Genomic DNA, 15,781 nt, shown 5'->3' with positions numbered 1-15,781 from the left:
ATAGTTGTCCTGTTAAAGAGATAAACCAAAGTTTAGCATATGCATGTGTATATACAATTGGCCTTCCATATCCACAGGTTCTGCATCCACAGATTCAACCAACCATGGATAAAAAATATTTAGAAAAAACAATAAAAATAACAATAAAACAAAAATAATACAAATAAAAAACTATAGCATAACAACCATCTATATAGTATTTACACTGTATTAGGTAGTATCAGTAATCTAGATATGACTTAAAGCATACGGGAGGATGTGCCTAGGTTATATGTGACCATCATTTTATATAAGGGACTTGAGCATCCACAGATTTTGGTTGACAAGTGTCCTGAAACCAATCCCCCTCAGATACTGAGGGACAGCTATATATATATATGCATGTAAACACATGTGTATGTTTTTCATAGGTAGACAGTTTATTGGATGGGTTAAGCTCCAGAGGGCCTGAATAAGCAATATCTATATTTTTCTCCAATCACTGCCATTAAACATCCTTACTAGGCTCTGTCCTCCTTGCCCCTGGAGGACATATCAGGAGGATTCCATAGATTCTCAGTCACCACATGCCATGCTGTTAGACCCAGAACGCACAAACATTTATTTTATAATTTAATAGACAGTTAAAGTATTGGTGACAAATGCTTTTATAAGACTTTTAAAAAATCATCTAGTCTAAACCAAGACTTCAGTCTCACACACGATTCAAAGTTCCTTTCCTCCCTTGCACTCAGCTCAGGCCTGACTTTTGCCTTGAAGATGTGCAGAGAGGTGGAGCAAATTATCTGTTCCTTCACAGTGTCTCCTTGTGTTTCCAATTCCCTCCCCCACTCCTACTGCTGACTTTATAATTGTTGAGGGCTGAGGGTGAAGGGGGGGATGGATCAAAGTTGCATGTGACTGACACTGTTGTAATCTAACTATTGATGCCTTCTCTAATGGCAAGCCTCTAAGTGCTGGATGTCTTATGAATTGAACTTGAATTCTTTGGAGTTTCCAGGGAATCCCACATACTATACCATTTCTGGATGAATAATGTACTCTCTGGCTGATGTATTAAAATATTTTCTTAGCTATCACCTCCTAGCAGTGTATTCCATATAACTTCTTACTCCTGGGGTCCCCTTACTCAAGTAGACAACCCTTTTGGTTAACATGTTTTCCAGATGACTCTCATTTGACCATCTTCCATACCATTTATTTTGTCCACTAAGAACTTGTGCATTATTGCCTTGCTAAATGGTGGAAATATAATTTAACCAATTGCTAACTGTTCTGCTTTCACCCCACCATCTTGGGAATTCCAGCTAACCTATTGCCTTCAGAATTTATCCAGGTAAGAAACAGTCATTGGTGTTTATATTTTCAAACAAAACCCAAACTACTGAGGATGCATAAGAGGTTCTCTTAAGAGCTATTTTACTCTTTAATCCAGGAGCAACTTGTTGGAATTTTAGCAGCTCAGCAAATACGTGTTATGTGGAGGAGATGCCAGTCTCTTCTCTTATGGGGGGCTGGGAGTGAACCCCTTTCTCTCATCTTTAGGAGAGTAGAGAGGATGCCACAGTACTGTCAACATCCCCAAATTCCATTACTTCAATTAATTCCTTTCAAATGTCTTGTTTTCTGTAATAATATAGGGTATTGGATGCAGTGGTCTTTAGACAACATTTACTTTCTTCTAGAAAGTCCTGCATCCTGCATGCATATGTGTAGAGTCTCTACTTGGTGTAGGACTTAAGTAGAAATTCTGAGGCAACTAGAAGATCCTGTTCCCATATTATTACATTTATAAATAAGCATTCTTAATTTTAGACTGTTATCCCTATGAGGGCAAGGACTTCATGGATATTGTAAATATTTACATACCCACCACTTAGCACAACACCTGATTTACAGTAGGTGATCAGTAAAGAGTCACTGAATGAATGGTGTTTAAAATACTTGTGGTCAAGAGTAATTCAATTGATGATTCACTCAGCCATTCATTTATTTGGGTAACACTTATTGGAAGTTTTCTCTGTGCCATGCATTGTGCTAGGGGTCAAAGATAAATATAACACAGTCCCTACCCTCAGAGGCTTGTAATCTTGTAGGCCAGCGACAGACATTTGGACTGGTGATTACTAAGCAATGTGGAATATAAAGCCATATCAAGGAAGATGCCTAACCTATTAAGTAGAGGAGGAAGGAATGGAGGGGAAGGAGGAGGGGCAGGTGCGAGGGAGGGAGCAAGGGAAGGAGGGAGAGAAGGAGCAGAGTTAGGAAAATGGCCTGAAGGAGGTAGCCTGAGCTGAGTCTATGAAGCATATTAAGTAGGTAGAGTAGGAGTAAAGGGCATTCCAGGCAATGAAGACCTTCTACTCATAATATTTGGGCTGCACTTATAAAATAAGGTTTTCTAGAAGACAATCTGGGCAGGTTTCCAACATGCTTCACAAATTTTAAACACATTTCAAGTAAGAAACTTGTGTTTATTGATTTCAAGTTAATATCTTGCCTTCCTGCCAACCAAAGCCCTTTGTGTTTTTTTTTTGTTTTTTTTTTTTTTTTGTTTTCTTGTTCTTCAGAACTTCAATGCCTTCTCAAAATACAGGAAAATCAAATACCAGCATGATATCTGTTCCATAGGTACCTTCTCCTTTGAAGCTATAAAATTAGTTTTTAAATATATGCCTCTGCAACCTCCAAGAAGCTATTCTGCTGGCAATGTCTTGTTTTTTTTTTTTTTTTTTTTTTTTTTTTTTTTTTTTTACCGTTTGGAGCATAAAACCCTTAGTGGCAGGCTGAAGGCTGAGTGTACTATTGTCCTTCCAACCCTCAGGAAAATATCAGGATAAACTGAATGTAATGCTGAGACATCAGGCAGGCTTTGCATATGGCCAAATGGGGTTAAACAATTATTTTCCTTTACTCCATGGTTGTTATTATAGCTGAATGCTTTGTAGCCATTCCTGAGTGTCTTGAATCCTCATTTGTGGCTGCAGCTGAGAGACTGTAGAAATGAGAGCAAGCACTGGTAAGGGACAGCTAGGATGACAAGGTGTGACTCTGACAGGCCCATGACTGTCTCTTTGGAGTAAGGATCCAGAGACATTGTGTTTAGCCATTATTAACTGGGATGCCCTATTTCCTATATAAGGAAATTTCCCTACTTTTCAGCCATCTGGTCAACAAAGACCAGCTGGAACATTTCAAGCAGCTGCCAAACCCAGGACACACTTGGAATTTAAAACAAAAGAGGCCACAGTCCTGCCACATTTCGTCTTGCTTTATTCCCCACCAGAATGCTTCTAACTAGAGGCTGCATTAAGAGGAACTATGAAAGCAGTAAGACTGATACCTATAGGAGTTTCAAAATAAGGATTTGTTGGATATCTGCTTTAGCTCTAAAAAATAAAAATGATTCTCCTTGAATCAGGTCCATCCCCAGCTAATTTGAATGACTTTCCTAGGTCAGACTAGTATTTCTGAAAAGTGTTGGGAACAATTTTGTTTTGTACATAATCAGGATTTTATGAAGTTCTTGGACAAAAGATTGAAAAGTAAGAAAGCCAAGCTTTGGCAAATTGATCTCCAGGCCTGCTTGCTTTAGTCAGATGTCTGCATATGTGGGAGACTTCATAAACATTCTCTTCTGACATTTTCTAAGCCACAGCAAATTGAAGAGTCGTTGATGTAGTGAGTGTGTGATAAAAATATGCAAAGAGATGACGTGTGAGAATTCTCTGGGGACAGAGCTAGAGCACCACTGGAACTTTAGTTTAAGAATGTTGTTCGCAGCCTTGTAGGGAAGCTGACAGTGGGAGAAGCTACCAAGGCTGTGCTTCTGCTCAAGTCCTGGTGAGACTCAGAAGTCTTTGGGGGGTGGCATTTTGAGGTTCAGGATTATTTTGAACTGTTTTTTTTTCAATTTCACTAAAATGGGTATCTCTAGGTCATACAGCCCAAATGGCTTTGTTTCTTATAAACACCACACAGCGAGAAAAAAATAAACTATTGTAGAGGATATAACACAGTGTCAGGCACTGTGTTACATGTTCACAATACAGGCAAAAAGAAACAGAACTTCTGTCCTTAAGAAGACTGACATATACATAAAATAGATTATAATTCAGTGCAGTAAGAACAATGGGGTAGATTTTTTATAAAAATGGCTGTGATAATTCCTCTCCCTGTATCTACACTCTTGGGTAATAGCCTCCTCCTATACTGACTGTCAACTTAACCATGTGGCTTGCTTTGGCCAATAGGATGATGGCAAATGTCACATAAGAAAAGACTTAAAAAATGCTTGCATATTGGAGCTAGCCCTCTCCTGTTGCTCTTGGGATCCTATGACCAACCACTGTGTGAATAAGGCCAGGCTAGCCTGTTGAATGATAAGAGACACATGGCCCAGTTATCTTTATCACCATGGTGACAGCCAGCTAACCATTAGACAGCTGAGACCATCAACTGCCACTGGACAACAAACATGTGAGAGTACCTGGCCACCACCAGGTGGAACAGAGATGATCCAGCACAAATTGGCCCAGCACAAATTGTTAACCCACAGAATTGTGAACAAATACATGGCTATTATTTTAAGCCATTAAATCCTGGGCTAGTTCATTACACAGCAAAAATTAACTGATACAATTAGTGATGGAGTTGGGTACAGAGGTTATAGCTGCACAAAGGATCCTTGACCCTGTCTGAGACTTCCTGGAGAAAGGGCCCTGAGGAGGCAGCACCGAAACTAAATTTTCTTGAAAATAGATGAAGTTTTTCTTTGGACACAAATTCCCCAACACCACTCTGTTTGTAAGGAAATGACTGATATTAACTTTAGTTTCTATGGAACAAGTCTATAATACTCTACACATTTAGTCTGGTGATACTCTTTCTTTCTAATTTTCAAGCCACTCTTAAAATCCCATCTCTTCCAGGTAGTTTTCTCACATACTTTCGAAAAGTTTCCTCATAGCTTTCCATAAGAAGAAGCCCCAATTAGGCAATTGTTGAGTGCCTGCCTCTCTTTATAAAACATCTGTCACAGCTCAGAAAGCAGCAGGATGCTGGTGATAAACATACCAATTTGAGCACTCACTAACAATTGGGCAGGCTTCCTTTTCTGTACATATTCTTACACAAAATATGCTTATTTCTTCAGAGAAATTATGTGTTTGTGTATATGCAATGTAATGCATTCATTTATCTAAAGGGTATTGTGCTTATGAATTAAAATAAATATAGATATCTTATGGCGTAGTAGGAAATATTAGTACGCTCTCAGCTGACGTAGTAATTTTCTATTGCTATATAACAAACAATATCCATTTTTTAGCTCATATTTCCGTAGATCAGAAGTCTGGCTTAGCATGACTGGGTTTGCTGCTCAGGGTCTTATAAGGCTTAAATCAAGGTATCAGCTGAGTTTTTCTCTGGACGTTCTGAAGAAAAGTCTGCTTCCAAGATCAATCTTGTTGGCAGAATTCAGCTCCTTGCAACAGTAGAGCTGAGGTCCCCATTTCCTTGCTGCTGGCTGTCAGCCAGGAGCTGCCCTTAGTTCTTGGAGGCTATACACATTTCTTTCCATGTGGTTCCCTCCATCTTCAAGTCAGTAGCAGTGCATGAATTCCTTCTTATATTTCAAATCTCTGACTTCCTCTAGACCCAGATTTAAAGCATTCATTAATTATATCAGGCCCACCTAATGATCTCTATATTTTAAGGCCAACTGATATGAGACCTTAATTATATCTGTAAAATCCTTTCATAGCAGTCCCTAGATTAGTGTTTGATGGAATAACAAGACTATATATATATAGCTGGGACTGGAAATCTGGGGGAGGGCGGGATTTAGAATTCTGCCTACCACACCTGGTACTGCAACACTCTTTGGATGGCTTTCCTAATTCCGTTTTGCCCCCTACGTTGTATTTTCAACACAACAGCCAGAAAATTCCTGTTTAGCCCCCTCTCTGTTGAAAGTCTTCCCATAGCTCCCCATCCCACTCAGGGCAAAAGCCAGTGCCCTCACCATGGTGAACAGTGTCATTCAGAGTTTATCCCCCATTTCCTTTTGACCTTGTCTCCCACTAACCCACCCTCTAGATCACTGCTCCAGGCACACTGTCCTTGCTGTTTCCCAAATATGCCAGGCACATGCTCTGGGCCATTTCAATGGCTATTCTCTGTGACTGGAATGCCCTGCCCCCAGATAGTCACATGACTGATTTCTCCACCTTCTCCAAATCTTTATTCAAATCTTACCTTCTCAATAAAGCCTGTTCTGGCCATTACCACTCCTACCCAGGCCCTCATCAACACCTTGACCCAACTCAACTTTTCAATTTTTTTTTTGTTTCCTCACAGCACTTAATCATCTTATAGCAACACTATGATTTATATCAAACTCTATTATGGATTATATTTGCATATTGTCTGTCTCCCTTAGCTCGACTATAAGCTTCATGGAGCTAAGAATCCTTATCTGGCTTGCTCCCTATAATAGCATCTAGCCCACTGTATATGTTCAATGAATGTTTGCTGATTGATTGAATGAATGAATATATACATCTCTAGAGTCTAGTCATTAGAAACTAGTTGCCCAATTTTCCCCTAGGATATGGAACAAATAGAAGGGAATCCACCTGGCCAGGGGCCCATCTTTCCTTAACTGGCTATTCTTTACTACAGAGAATCCTGGCTGTGTAGTACAGTATGTTATTCTAATATAGTAACATTTTTATAAAGTTTCACCTCTCTGATTGATAGTATCAAAGAGTGTTATATTTATTTTTCTTTGATATACATTTTGTATAATGTAACCAAATGAATAATAATAAAATAAAATAGTGGTTTAGGTAAGAGGGCCTCGAGATAGGCCATTTTTAATCTCAGCTTTGCTTCCTCAGCACTGTCACAACTGATTTGGAAGTTTCTCAGTGCGCTGACGCAAGCGTCCGTGGTCCCTTCTCGCTTCTCTCATTTGTTTGGATGCAAGCTTATTTTCTGAATTCTGATAAAGGTGTCCAGAATTATTCTCATCTGGGCTCTCTACAGCAGCTCTGGGCCAAAAGAGCAGCCCCATACTCTTCCACCAGAGCCCAAACACCAGAAAATTAGTACCCTTTTCTTTACCTAGCAAAAACTGAGTGGGTTTTTGTTTTCCTTTGATCTTAACGTGTCATTAAAGACTATCTGTGCATTTGAACCTAAGGATTGCTTTGGACTTCATCTAGGACTTGAGAGACCATGAGCTCCAATCTGAAACAAACTACATGATATGCCTAAAGCAAACCATTTTCCATCCCTCACCAAAAAAGGGAAGGGGAACTCCAGTTTGCTTTCCAAAAGTGACAACACCTTAAAAAAACTGGAATATCAAAATATTTTCCTAATTACACATAAACTGCTCTTGTAAAATCTTAGACTTTTGGATTGTTAGCAGAAGATATGGCTTCAGTGATGCTGTCATAGATGAGAAAACTGATGATGTTGAAGGTTAATTCCCTTTCCATTTTTCAAGATTCACCTACTTCTTATGTATGTGAAGTCCTCACGGATCTGTAAGTATGTGAAATCCACACCATCAAGTGTGAATAGCCTCTCTCTCTTCCTTGCTTGCATGGCACTTTATGTCTTATCTCAATCATTGCATTCTGACATGTGGCTTAGTGATCAGGACCCATGTGTACTTGCTCTAATACATTGCACTGTAAACTCCTTATAGAGAAAGCCATGTTTTGTTCTACACTGTTTGACTCATGTGATTTACGTAGAAGAGGCCCTCAGTAGTTATTGTTGAAGTACTGTAAGGGGACAGTGTTCAATAGTTCCTGACTCTCTGTGATCAGAGTAAGAATTAGTATTGGAGTTTAATTGGCTTGATAAGGAAGAGTCTCTAAAACACGGATCGCAACCTTTGCTGCACAAAGCTGAGATTTTAAAGTGTTCCTAGACCCTACTACAGGCAAATTAAATCAACCTATCTGGGAGTAGGGTCCATATATCAGCATTTTTTAAAGCTGCCCAGGTGATTCTAATGTGTAGCCAGGGCTGAGAACTGTGGCTCTAAATTTTGTTTTGTCTGGGGTAGTGTTTTCATTTTGCTCACCCTGTGCCAGAATATGTATTAATTTAAACTTCACATCAACACTATAAAGTAGGTACTATTATTATCCCCAGTTTATAGATGAGGATACAAAGGAACAAAGGGGTTAAGTAACTTGCTCAAAGTCATACAGAGTTAGACCTTGAACTAGAGTTAGATCTTGAACCCAGGCAGTCTGGCTCCAAGTTGGTGTGATTAATCACTATGCCACACCACTTTTCACAGTTAACAATTACTGAGCTCCTTCTACATGCCTTTCACTGTGCTAAACTCTTTACATAGATTATCTCATAGCAAATATATGAGGTAAGTACTATTTTGCATCACCAATTTATAGGTAGGGAAACTGAAAAATAAAGAGATTAAGCAATTTACCCACAGTTATGTTTCTAGCAAGTGAAGAAACAAAATTCAAACCACTAGTCAATTGAAATCCTCTCAAAGGAAGAACTAAGAATTTTAAGTTCCCTCACATTGTCCATACCATGCTAATTACAGGTGGAAGCTCTTGACCGTGAAATGAGTTGTTTTCTACACTCTGAAATCCCCAAGCCTTTTGGCTGTGCATATTGTATTCACTGTATATTATATGCAGTTCACATCTTTGTTCATCATTTTGATGAAAAGACAATGCTTGCCTGATTGCCCTTTCTTTTTTGTATTAAAAATACCTTGTAATGGCTACTGAGGCTTCTACTATGCACTCTCAATTTGTTGACAACCACATTCCTCCTCAGCAGACTTTCTAACTTAACCCAGTTGCTATTTATTTCCTCTATCTGCTGTAGCCATTTTAACTATCATTTTCATCAATTCACAACGTGTGTGCTTGTGTTACGAGTCCAACTAGGTATAAGACATTAATTATCATTTAGTGGCAACTAAAAGGCTGGAGGAAAACAGATCGAATGATCATGAACAATAAAATGGTTAAGTAGATCATGGCCTACTCATACAATTAAATACTAGATGGAAATAAAAACAGAGGAACTTCAGTCACACATAACAACAGAAATGAATCTCTCAAATCTAGTGTTGAGGAAAAGGTACCAATAACAAAAGAATATGCCCTGTATAATTTTATGCTCATAAAGTTTTAAAAAAGGAGCAGGTCAAATTAATCTATGATGCTCAAATCAGAATTATGGTTGGATTTGAGAAGTAAAGAAGGTAGTGATTGGGAGGGACCATAAGAGGTTAGGTTTGGTGGGGCATGTAGTGTTCTATTTCTTGACCTGGGAGGTGGTTATATGGATATGTTCATTTTGTGGTAATTTGTTGAACTATACAGTTGTGATCTGGGTACTTTTCAATATTCCAATAAAGAAGTTAAAACAAATTGCACCAATAGTGAATAAAAATAGAGAACACACACACTTTAGGCAGTGTCCTCATCCTCATTTTTCAGAATAAAAATAATAAAAGCTGATATTTATTGACTCTAGGTGCCAGACCTACTTCTAAGTGCTTTATATTCATATATTTTTTTTGTTTGTTTTTTTTTTTTTTTTGAGACAGAGTCTCACTCTGTTGCCCAGGCTAGAGTGAGTGCCGTGGCATCAGCCTAGCTCACAGCAACCTCAAACTCCTGAGCTCAAGTGATCCTCCTGTCTCAGCCTCCCGAGTAGCTGGGACTACAGGCATGCGCCACCATGCCCGGCTAATTTTTTCTATATATATATTTTTAGCTGTCCATATAATTTCTTTCTATTTTTAGTAGAGATGGGGTCTCGCTCTGGCTCAGGCTGGTCTCGAACTCCTGAGCTCAAACGATCCGCCCACCTCGGCCTCCCAGAGTACTAGGATTACAGGCGTGAGCCACCGCGCCCGGACAATATTCATATATTATTTAATCTTCTTGACTCAAGAGATAGATATTATTGGTCCCATTTTCTAGATAAGTAAATTGAGTCTCAAGGTTATACAACTATTAATAGTAAGTGTCAAAGCCAGAATTCAAATTTAATTGGACCCTAAACCCTATTCCTTTTTTACTGTGCTACTCTCCTTCTCATTTTATAGTCATAAATGTCCCTTCATCCTTTAAAATGGATGTTCTTCAGGCCAGTTGCAGTTTATATATACTTAAAGGTTGATTGATGGGACCGGAAGGATTTGGCAACCTAGAGATTCTTTCCGTATTCTTAAATATGGTTCACAATTTCAAGTAATCATAGTGAACCCTCCATCCAGTTCTCAATTCTTGCTGGAACAGTCCCACCCTTTAGCTTTCCACTGATGTTTCTTACTCACTTCCTGAACAACCCTTTCTTATGGAAAGGGTTATTAACAGCTCTCTATCATTAGAGAGAATCTGAAGGTAGCTATAAGATATTAAAGAGAAATTGGAACCTAATAATATTTCTTGCCCTATGTAACCCTAACTACAAGAGTCCTTAAAAAGAGAATTACCATTTTGTAATTGGCTCATATGGAAGAACATTCCCCTTTACCCATAAATTTTATTGGTTCTAAATCATATTCATGGACTTCTCTTTCTGTGGGACTCCATAGGAAGTATGCTCTGCAAATATGGAAATAATATGGGTTTTAGGATTAGTCAAATATAATTTCCACAAGCAAGAATTAGGTAATGGTCATACACACAATACTCTAAACTTTCAAATATAGTGGGGTGAGCCTGGTTTGACAGCCTAGGCCATAACGTCATTGCAGGATGTACTAATGTCAAGGCATGTTGGAGATTGCTTGTTGGCCCTGTTAGGATGACTATTTAGGTGATGACAAAAATGCCTCATTTACTTATTTATTCAGTTTACTTAATATTTATGGTGTATCCTGGATTCTAGACACAATTTTTCATATTTCCACATCTCTGAGATTGGGTTGCATCTTCAAATTAGAATTTAATTAAAGGTGTATTTCTTAGTGGTATATAAAATAATGGTGCATCTTACAGTCGCTGGCATCTTAGACTAATGAACTACTATACTAAACTTCTTCTAGAGCCAGGCATGGTGCTTGGCACTGGGCATACAGAAGTGAGTAAAATAGCCCTCAAAGAGTTCATATCCCACTGGAGACACAAATATTTAAGCGTGAATTAACAGATAATGCTTATTAAGAAGCAACTCTGGGTGCCATGGGAGCATGTAATAAGGAAATTTGTGCTTGTCCAGTTTTCCCAAGGAACTGGAGTCTGAATGGGACTTGAAGGATGAGTAAGAGGCACTTAGGTAAAGGTGGCAGAGCATGCTCCCAGAAAAGGAAACTGGTCTGGAGGATTTGACGTTGGAATGATGAGCCAGTAAAGTTCAGGGAATTAGAAAGAAAGACAATGTGGCTGGAATGTAGAGGACAAAAGGGGAAGTGGCAAACACAAAGGCACCTAGGTCACACAGGACCTTGTAAGCCTCCATAGGAAATTTGAGTTTTCTCATCATAGGGACATAACATAATCCAATTTATTTATTTGAAAAGACCATGCTGACCATTTTGTAAAGGAAGATTTGAGAGGGGATAGGGAAGATGTAGGGAGACTATTTTCGGAACTACAACAATAACAAGGGAGAGGCAGCTTGAATAAGGTATTGGCTGTGGGAATGAAGTGAAATGGATGGATTTGTGATAAATTTTGAAGGTAAAATTAATGGGACATAGTAATTCATTATATGTAAGGAACGGGTGGAGACAGAAATAAAGCCAAAGTGAACTACTGAAGGAAAACACATCCTAAGGGAAGAAAAAAGGAGGACCCATAGGGTTGACTTAAGGACAATATCTCAGGGTTGGAAGGAATAGGTGATTTAAGTGAGTTACTTGGTGTAACTCAGACATGAGTACTAGGGAAGCAAGGCTGTGAGAAACAATGGAAAGCCTCCTCTACAAAGCACTAGGAGCACAAGAAGCACTGATTTATAGCTTACATATTAAAGAGTAGTGTCACTGAGTACTGAAGCATATATCCCTATTCAGGGCTACTGTTGGAAGGCAGTGGATTGGGTAGTACTCATACGAACCAGAGAAGCAGAGGGAGTGTTTATTGTCTATGGTTCACATCCACAGGAAACAGTAGCTATAGCTCCACCTTTGTGACATCACCAACTTGTAGGTTTATGACTATAAGCCCTTGGCAGAAAACCCCACACAGGGGTTTTTTAATTGAGATGTTTACTGTTTACATTTAGTGTGATTATTGATGTGGTTGGGTTTAAATCTACCATTTTTTATATTTGTCTTTTATTTGTCCTATCTGTTCTTTGTAAACTTTTCCCTCTTTTCCTACCTTCTTTTGTATACTTTTATTATTCTCCTTTGTTGGCTTATTATCCATAACTTTTTGTGTTATTTTTGTGATCAATTTAGGGCTTATAGTATATATCTTTAACTTATCACAGTCTACTTTCAACTAATATTATATCCCCTCTCACATAGTATGAGGCCTACAAAGCAAACTTCCATTTCTTCTCCCCCAGCTTTTGTGCAATTGTTGTCATATACTTTATTTGTATATATCATAACCCCCCAAATTCATTGTTATTATTTTTGTCTAAACAGATATCTTTTAAATTATTCTAATAATTTGAAAAATATCTTGTATATTCACCTGTGTATATTCACCATTTCCAATATACTTCATTCCTTGGGTAGATACATAATTCCATCTGATATTTATTTAGCCCATGGGGCTTCTTTTAACATTTCTTATAAGTCTGCTAGTGATGAGTTATTTCAGCTTTTGTATGCCTGAAAAGCCTTTTATTTCACATTTGTTTTGGAAAGATATTTTTACTGGTTATTAAACACTAGATTGACATTTTTTTCCAATCAGTACTTTAAAGATGTTTCTCCATTGTCTTCACATTTATACTATTTTCAATGAAAAAAAATCTGCTGTTGAAAGATCACAAATCCACAATCTAATGAATTTTTTCAAGGAACTGGAAACAGAAGAGCAAACCAATCCTAAACCCAGCAGAAGAAATAACCAAGATCAGAGCAGAACTAAATGAAATCAAGAATAAAAGAACTATACAGAAGGGGTGGGGAGAAGATGGTGCACCAGACACCACCAGCCAGAGCTTCTCAGTAAGGAGAGGTTTTAGATGAAAGAGAAAAAACAGACAGACAGACATAGATTGAAAGAGGGTCTGAAAGAAGGGTGCCAGACCCTCAAGGAGACTCCACGGGAAGAGGTTGCAGAGCAGAACTGGAAAGAGGAAATAATCGGCAGGGATTAAGCCCCGAGAGGCTTGGGGACCAGAGAGAAGGTAGGTGGAGCAGTTAGTTTCTCCCTCCCTCACTTCTTGGACAGTTGGTGGGCCTCTGAGCTGCTGGAGAGACCTTCTACCCACACAAGCTCAGAGACTGCTGTAAACAGTGAGCTGGGAGCTTCTTACAGACAGGGTACCAGGCTTCTAGCACCCCTGCGGGGCCTCCTACCCCACAGACCTGAGCCTGCATGGCAGGTGCCATATTGCTTCTCTACCCACTGTGCACCTTTGTCCTCCTCAGGGAGTTTCAACTCCTCAGGTTTCATCTCGCTCATCCCCACACAGACATTTCCCAACTCCTGCCCAGACTGTAGGAGCCAAGGGGTCCAGTGGGTCTCAGGTGATCCATGTGACTTCAGAGCCCGGTCATTCTGGGTGGACTGCCTCCGGGAGAGAGTGTCGGAGAATACCAGAGTGCTGGCTTTCCTCCACTCAGACTCTTTTTCTCCTCTTCCCTTTCCCCACCCATGGCTGCTGAGAGAGACAATTGAGCCATCACAGGGAGCCTTTCACACAGAGTAGGCCTCAGACCTTTCCTTTTGGGGTCCTGCAGCAGACTGAGGGGTGCTCAGTAGTATGGAGGTATCTCAAAGAACTAAAGGTAGACCTACCATCTGATCCAGCAATCCCACTACTGGGTATTTACCCAAAGGAAAAAAAGACATGCTATAAAAAAGACACTTGCACTCAAATGTTTATAGCAGCACAATTCACAATTGCAAAGATGTGCAAACAATCCAAGTGCCCATCAGTCTATGAGTGGATTAATAAAATGTGGTATATGTATACCATGGAGTACTACTCGGCCATAAAAAATGGTGAACTAATACCTCTTGTATTATCCTGGATGGTGCTGGTGACCATTCTTCTAAGTGAAGTGTGAAATATCACAAGAATGGAAAAACAGACACCATTAAATTGGAACTAATTTATCAACACTTATGTGCACATATGTAAGTAAAACTCAAGGGAAGTCATGTAAGTGGGAGGGGGTAGGAGGGGATGGGTAAATTCACACCCAATGGGTACAATGCACACAAACTGGGTGAAGGGCACACTTATAACTTTGACCCAAACTGTACAAAAGGAAATTATGTAACCAAAATGTGTGTACCCCTGTAAAACTCTGAAATAAAAAAGAAAAAAAAAAAAGAAATGAAGCAAAAAAAATAAAACAAAAGACCTTTCTCTGGGTCCTGTAGCAGGAGCAGAATCTCAGCTCCTTTTTCTCTCTTCACCCCACATGCTCCTGTTACACATCTCACCTTAACACCCACAGCCCCTTCCCTTCCAGGTGTAGCAAAGAGGCAACTGACACAGTTTGTGGTGGAAAAGCTCTGTACATAGTTTAGTTTATTTTCAGAGTGTCAGAGCTGCTCTTGTTGGAGCCTATGGGGGAAAGGCATCTGTGCCTGGAGGAATCTCGAGACACTGTTCCCACCCTATGAATTCCCAACTGCATTTCGAGAACCTTCAGATTTAGTGGAAGCTTTTGTGCGAGTTTTCCCCTTAACACTAGAACTCTCGTCGGTTTTATGCGGGGTTGGCTTCTGGATGGTCTGTTTTACTGGCTTCTTGGCATCATGCTTCTCCTCCCTGGGCTTTGAGCTTGGTCTCTTCTCCTCTCCTGACTTAGGTTTGGAGTCTTCTTTCGTGGTCCGTCCTCTCCTGTCGTCCACCACCTTGGTCCTCGCTCCCCCCTCGGCTCCAACAGGCACCTGGTTCTTGGCTCTTGGCCTCACCCTCCTCACCCTGGCGTTTACTCTCGCCTTCCCACTCCATGTGTCTCTGGCCTTCTCGGCTTTCCTGCGTCGCACGTGGTGCTTCCGTGGGCTCCGGCGCCCTGGTGGGATCCTTCTTGGAGAGCGGACACCCTTCCCCACCCTCGGGCGTCCCAACTTTGTTTTCGGCTTTGGAATCTTCCACACCTTGAAGCAGCCAGCGGCATCGCTGCCGCTGACCCGAAGCAGGGTGCCCTTCACCTCAGGCCTGGGGGTATCGCCCCAGTGACGGCCACTGTTCCTGCACATTTCATAGCCAGCGTTTCCAAGCTCCTTCTTGAGAGACGCCAGAGTCAGCCCTTTGTGCGCACCAATGGCCCGTAGCAAGAGCAGGGACACTTTGAGCACGGAGCACGGATTGCGCCTCACTGGTCTCTCGGGGGCGTTTTCCATGGGCTTCTGCGTTTTAACTTCATTGTCTTGGGTTTCACCGCTGGTCTCAGCCGCCTCAGCCATGGCCCGGCTCCCTGCTTTGGGTGTCACCAAGGAGTGAACTACAGCTGACGCTGACGCTGACGCTGATTGGGCCACGTCACAAAGGCGGGCGGGCCCGCCCAGTAGTTTTTCAGGTCCTAATTATGCGGCTGGCAGACCCCCGCCCAGGTAGGGCCTGGGCCTTTTTAACTTTTAATAACCAATCAAACACCATTTCCTTCTAGTTCTAA

General features: G+C 40.4%; 2 protein-coding genes across 4 annotated transcripts in view; one reads left to right on the top strand and one right to left on the bottom strand.

Moving 5' to 3' along the window:
- GLRA2 (glycine receptor alpha 2) overlaps positions 1 to 15,781 on the top strand; it is a 189,976-nt gene that overhangs the window by 70,099 nt on the left and 104,096 nt on the right. The gene's annotated exons all lie outside the window — the stretch shown is intronic.
- H1-7 (H1.7 linker histone) lies at positions 14,778 to 15,572 on the bottom strand. Its single transcript, XM_069463714.1, has one exon. The coding sequence runs from the start codon at positions 15,570 to 15,572 to the stop codon at positions 14,778 to 14,780; it is 795 nt and encodes a 264-aa protein (XP_069319815.1).

The sequence above is a fragment of the Eulemur rufifrons genome, chromosome 30, assembly GCF_041146395.1.
Source record: "Eulemur rufifrons isolate Redbay chromosome 30, OSU_ERuf_1, whole genome shotgun sequence".
In the NCBI taxonomy this organism is placed as follows: Eukaryota; Metazoa; Chordata; class Mammalia; order Primates; family Lemuridae; genus Eulemur; species Eulemur rufifrons.
Note: the sequence above shows the minus strand (reverse complement) of the source record. Positions and strands in the feature narration are given on the sequence as shown.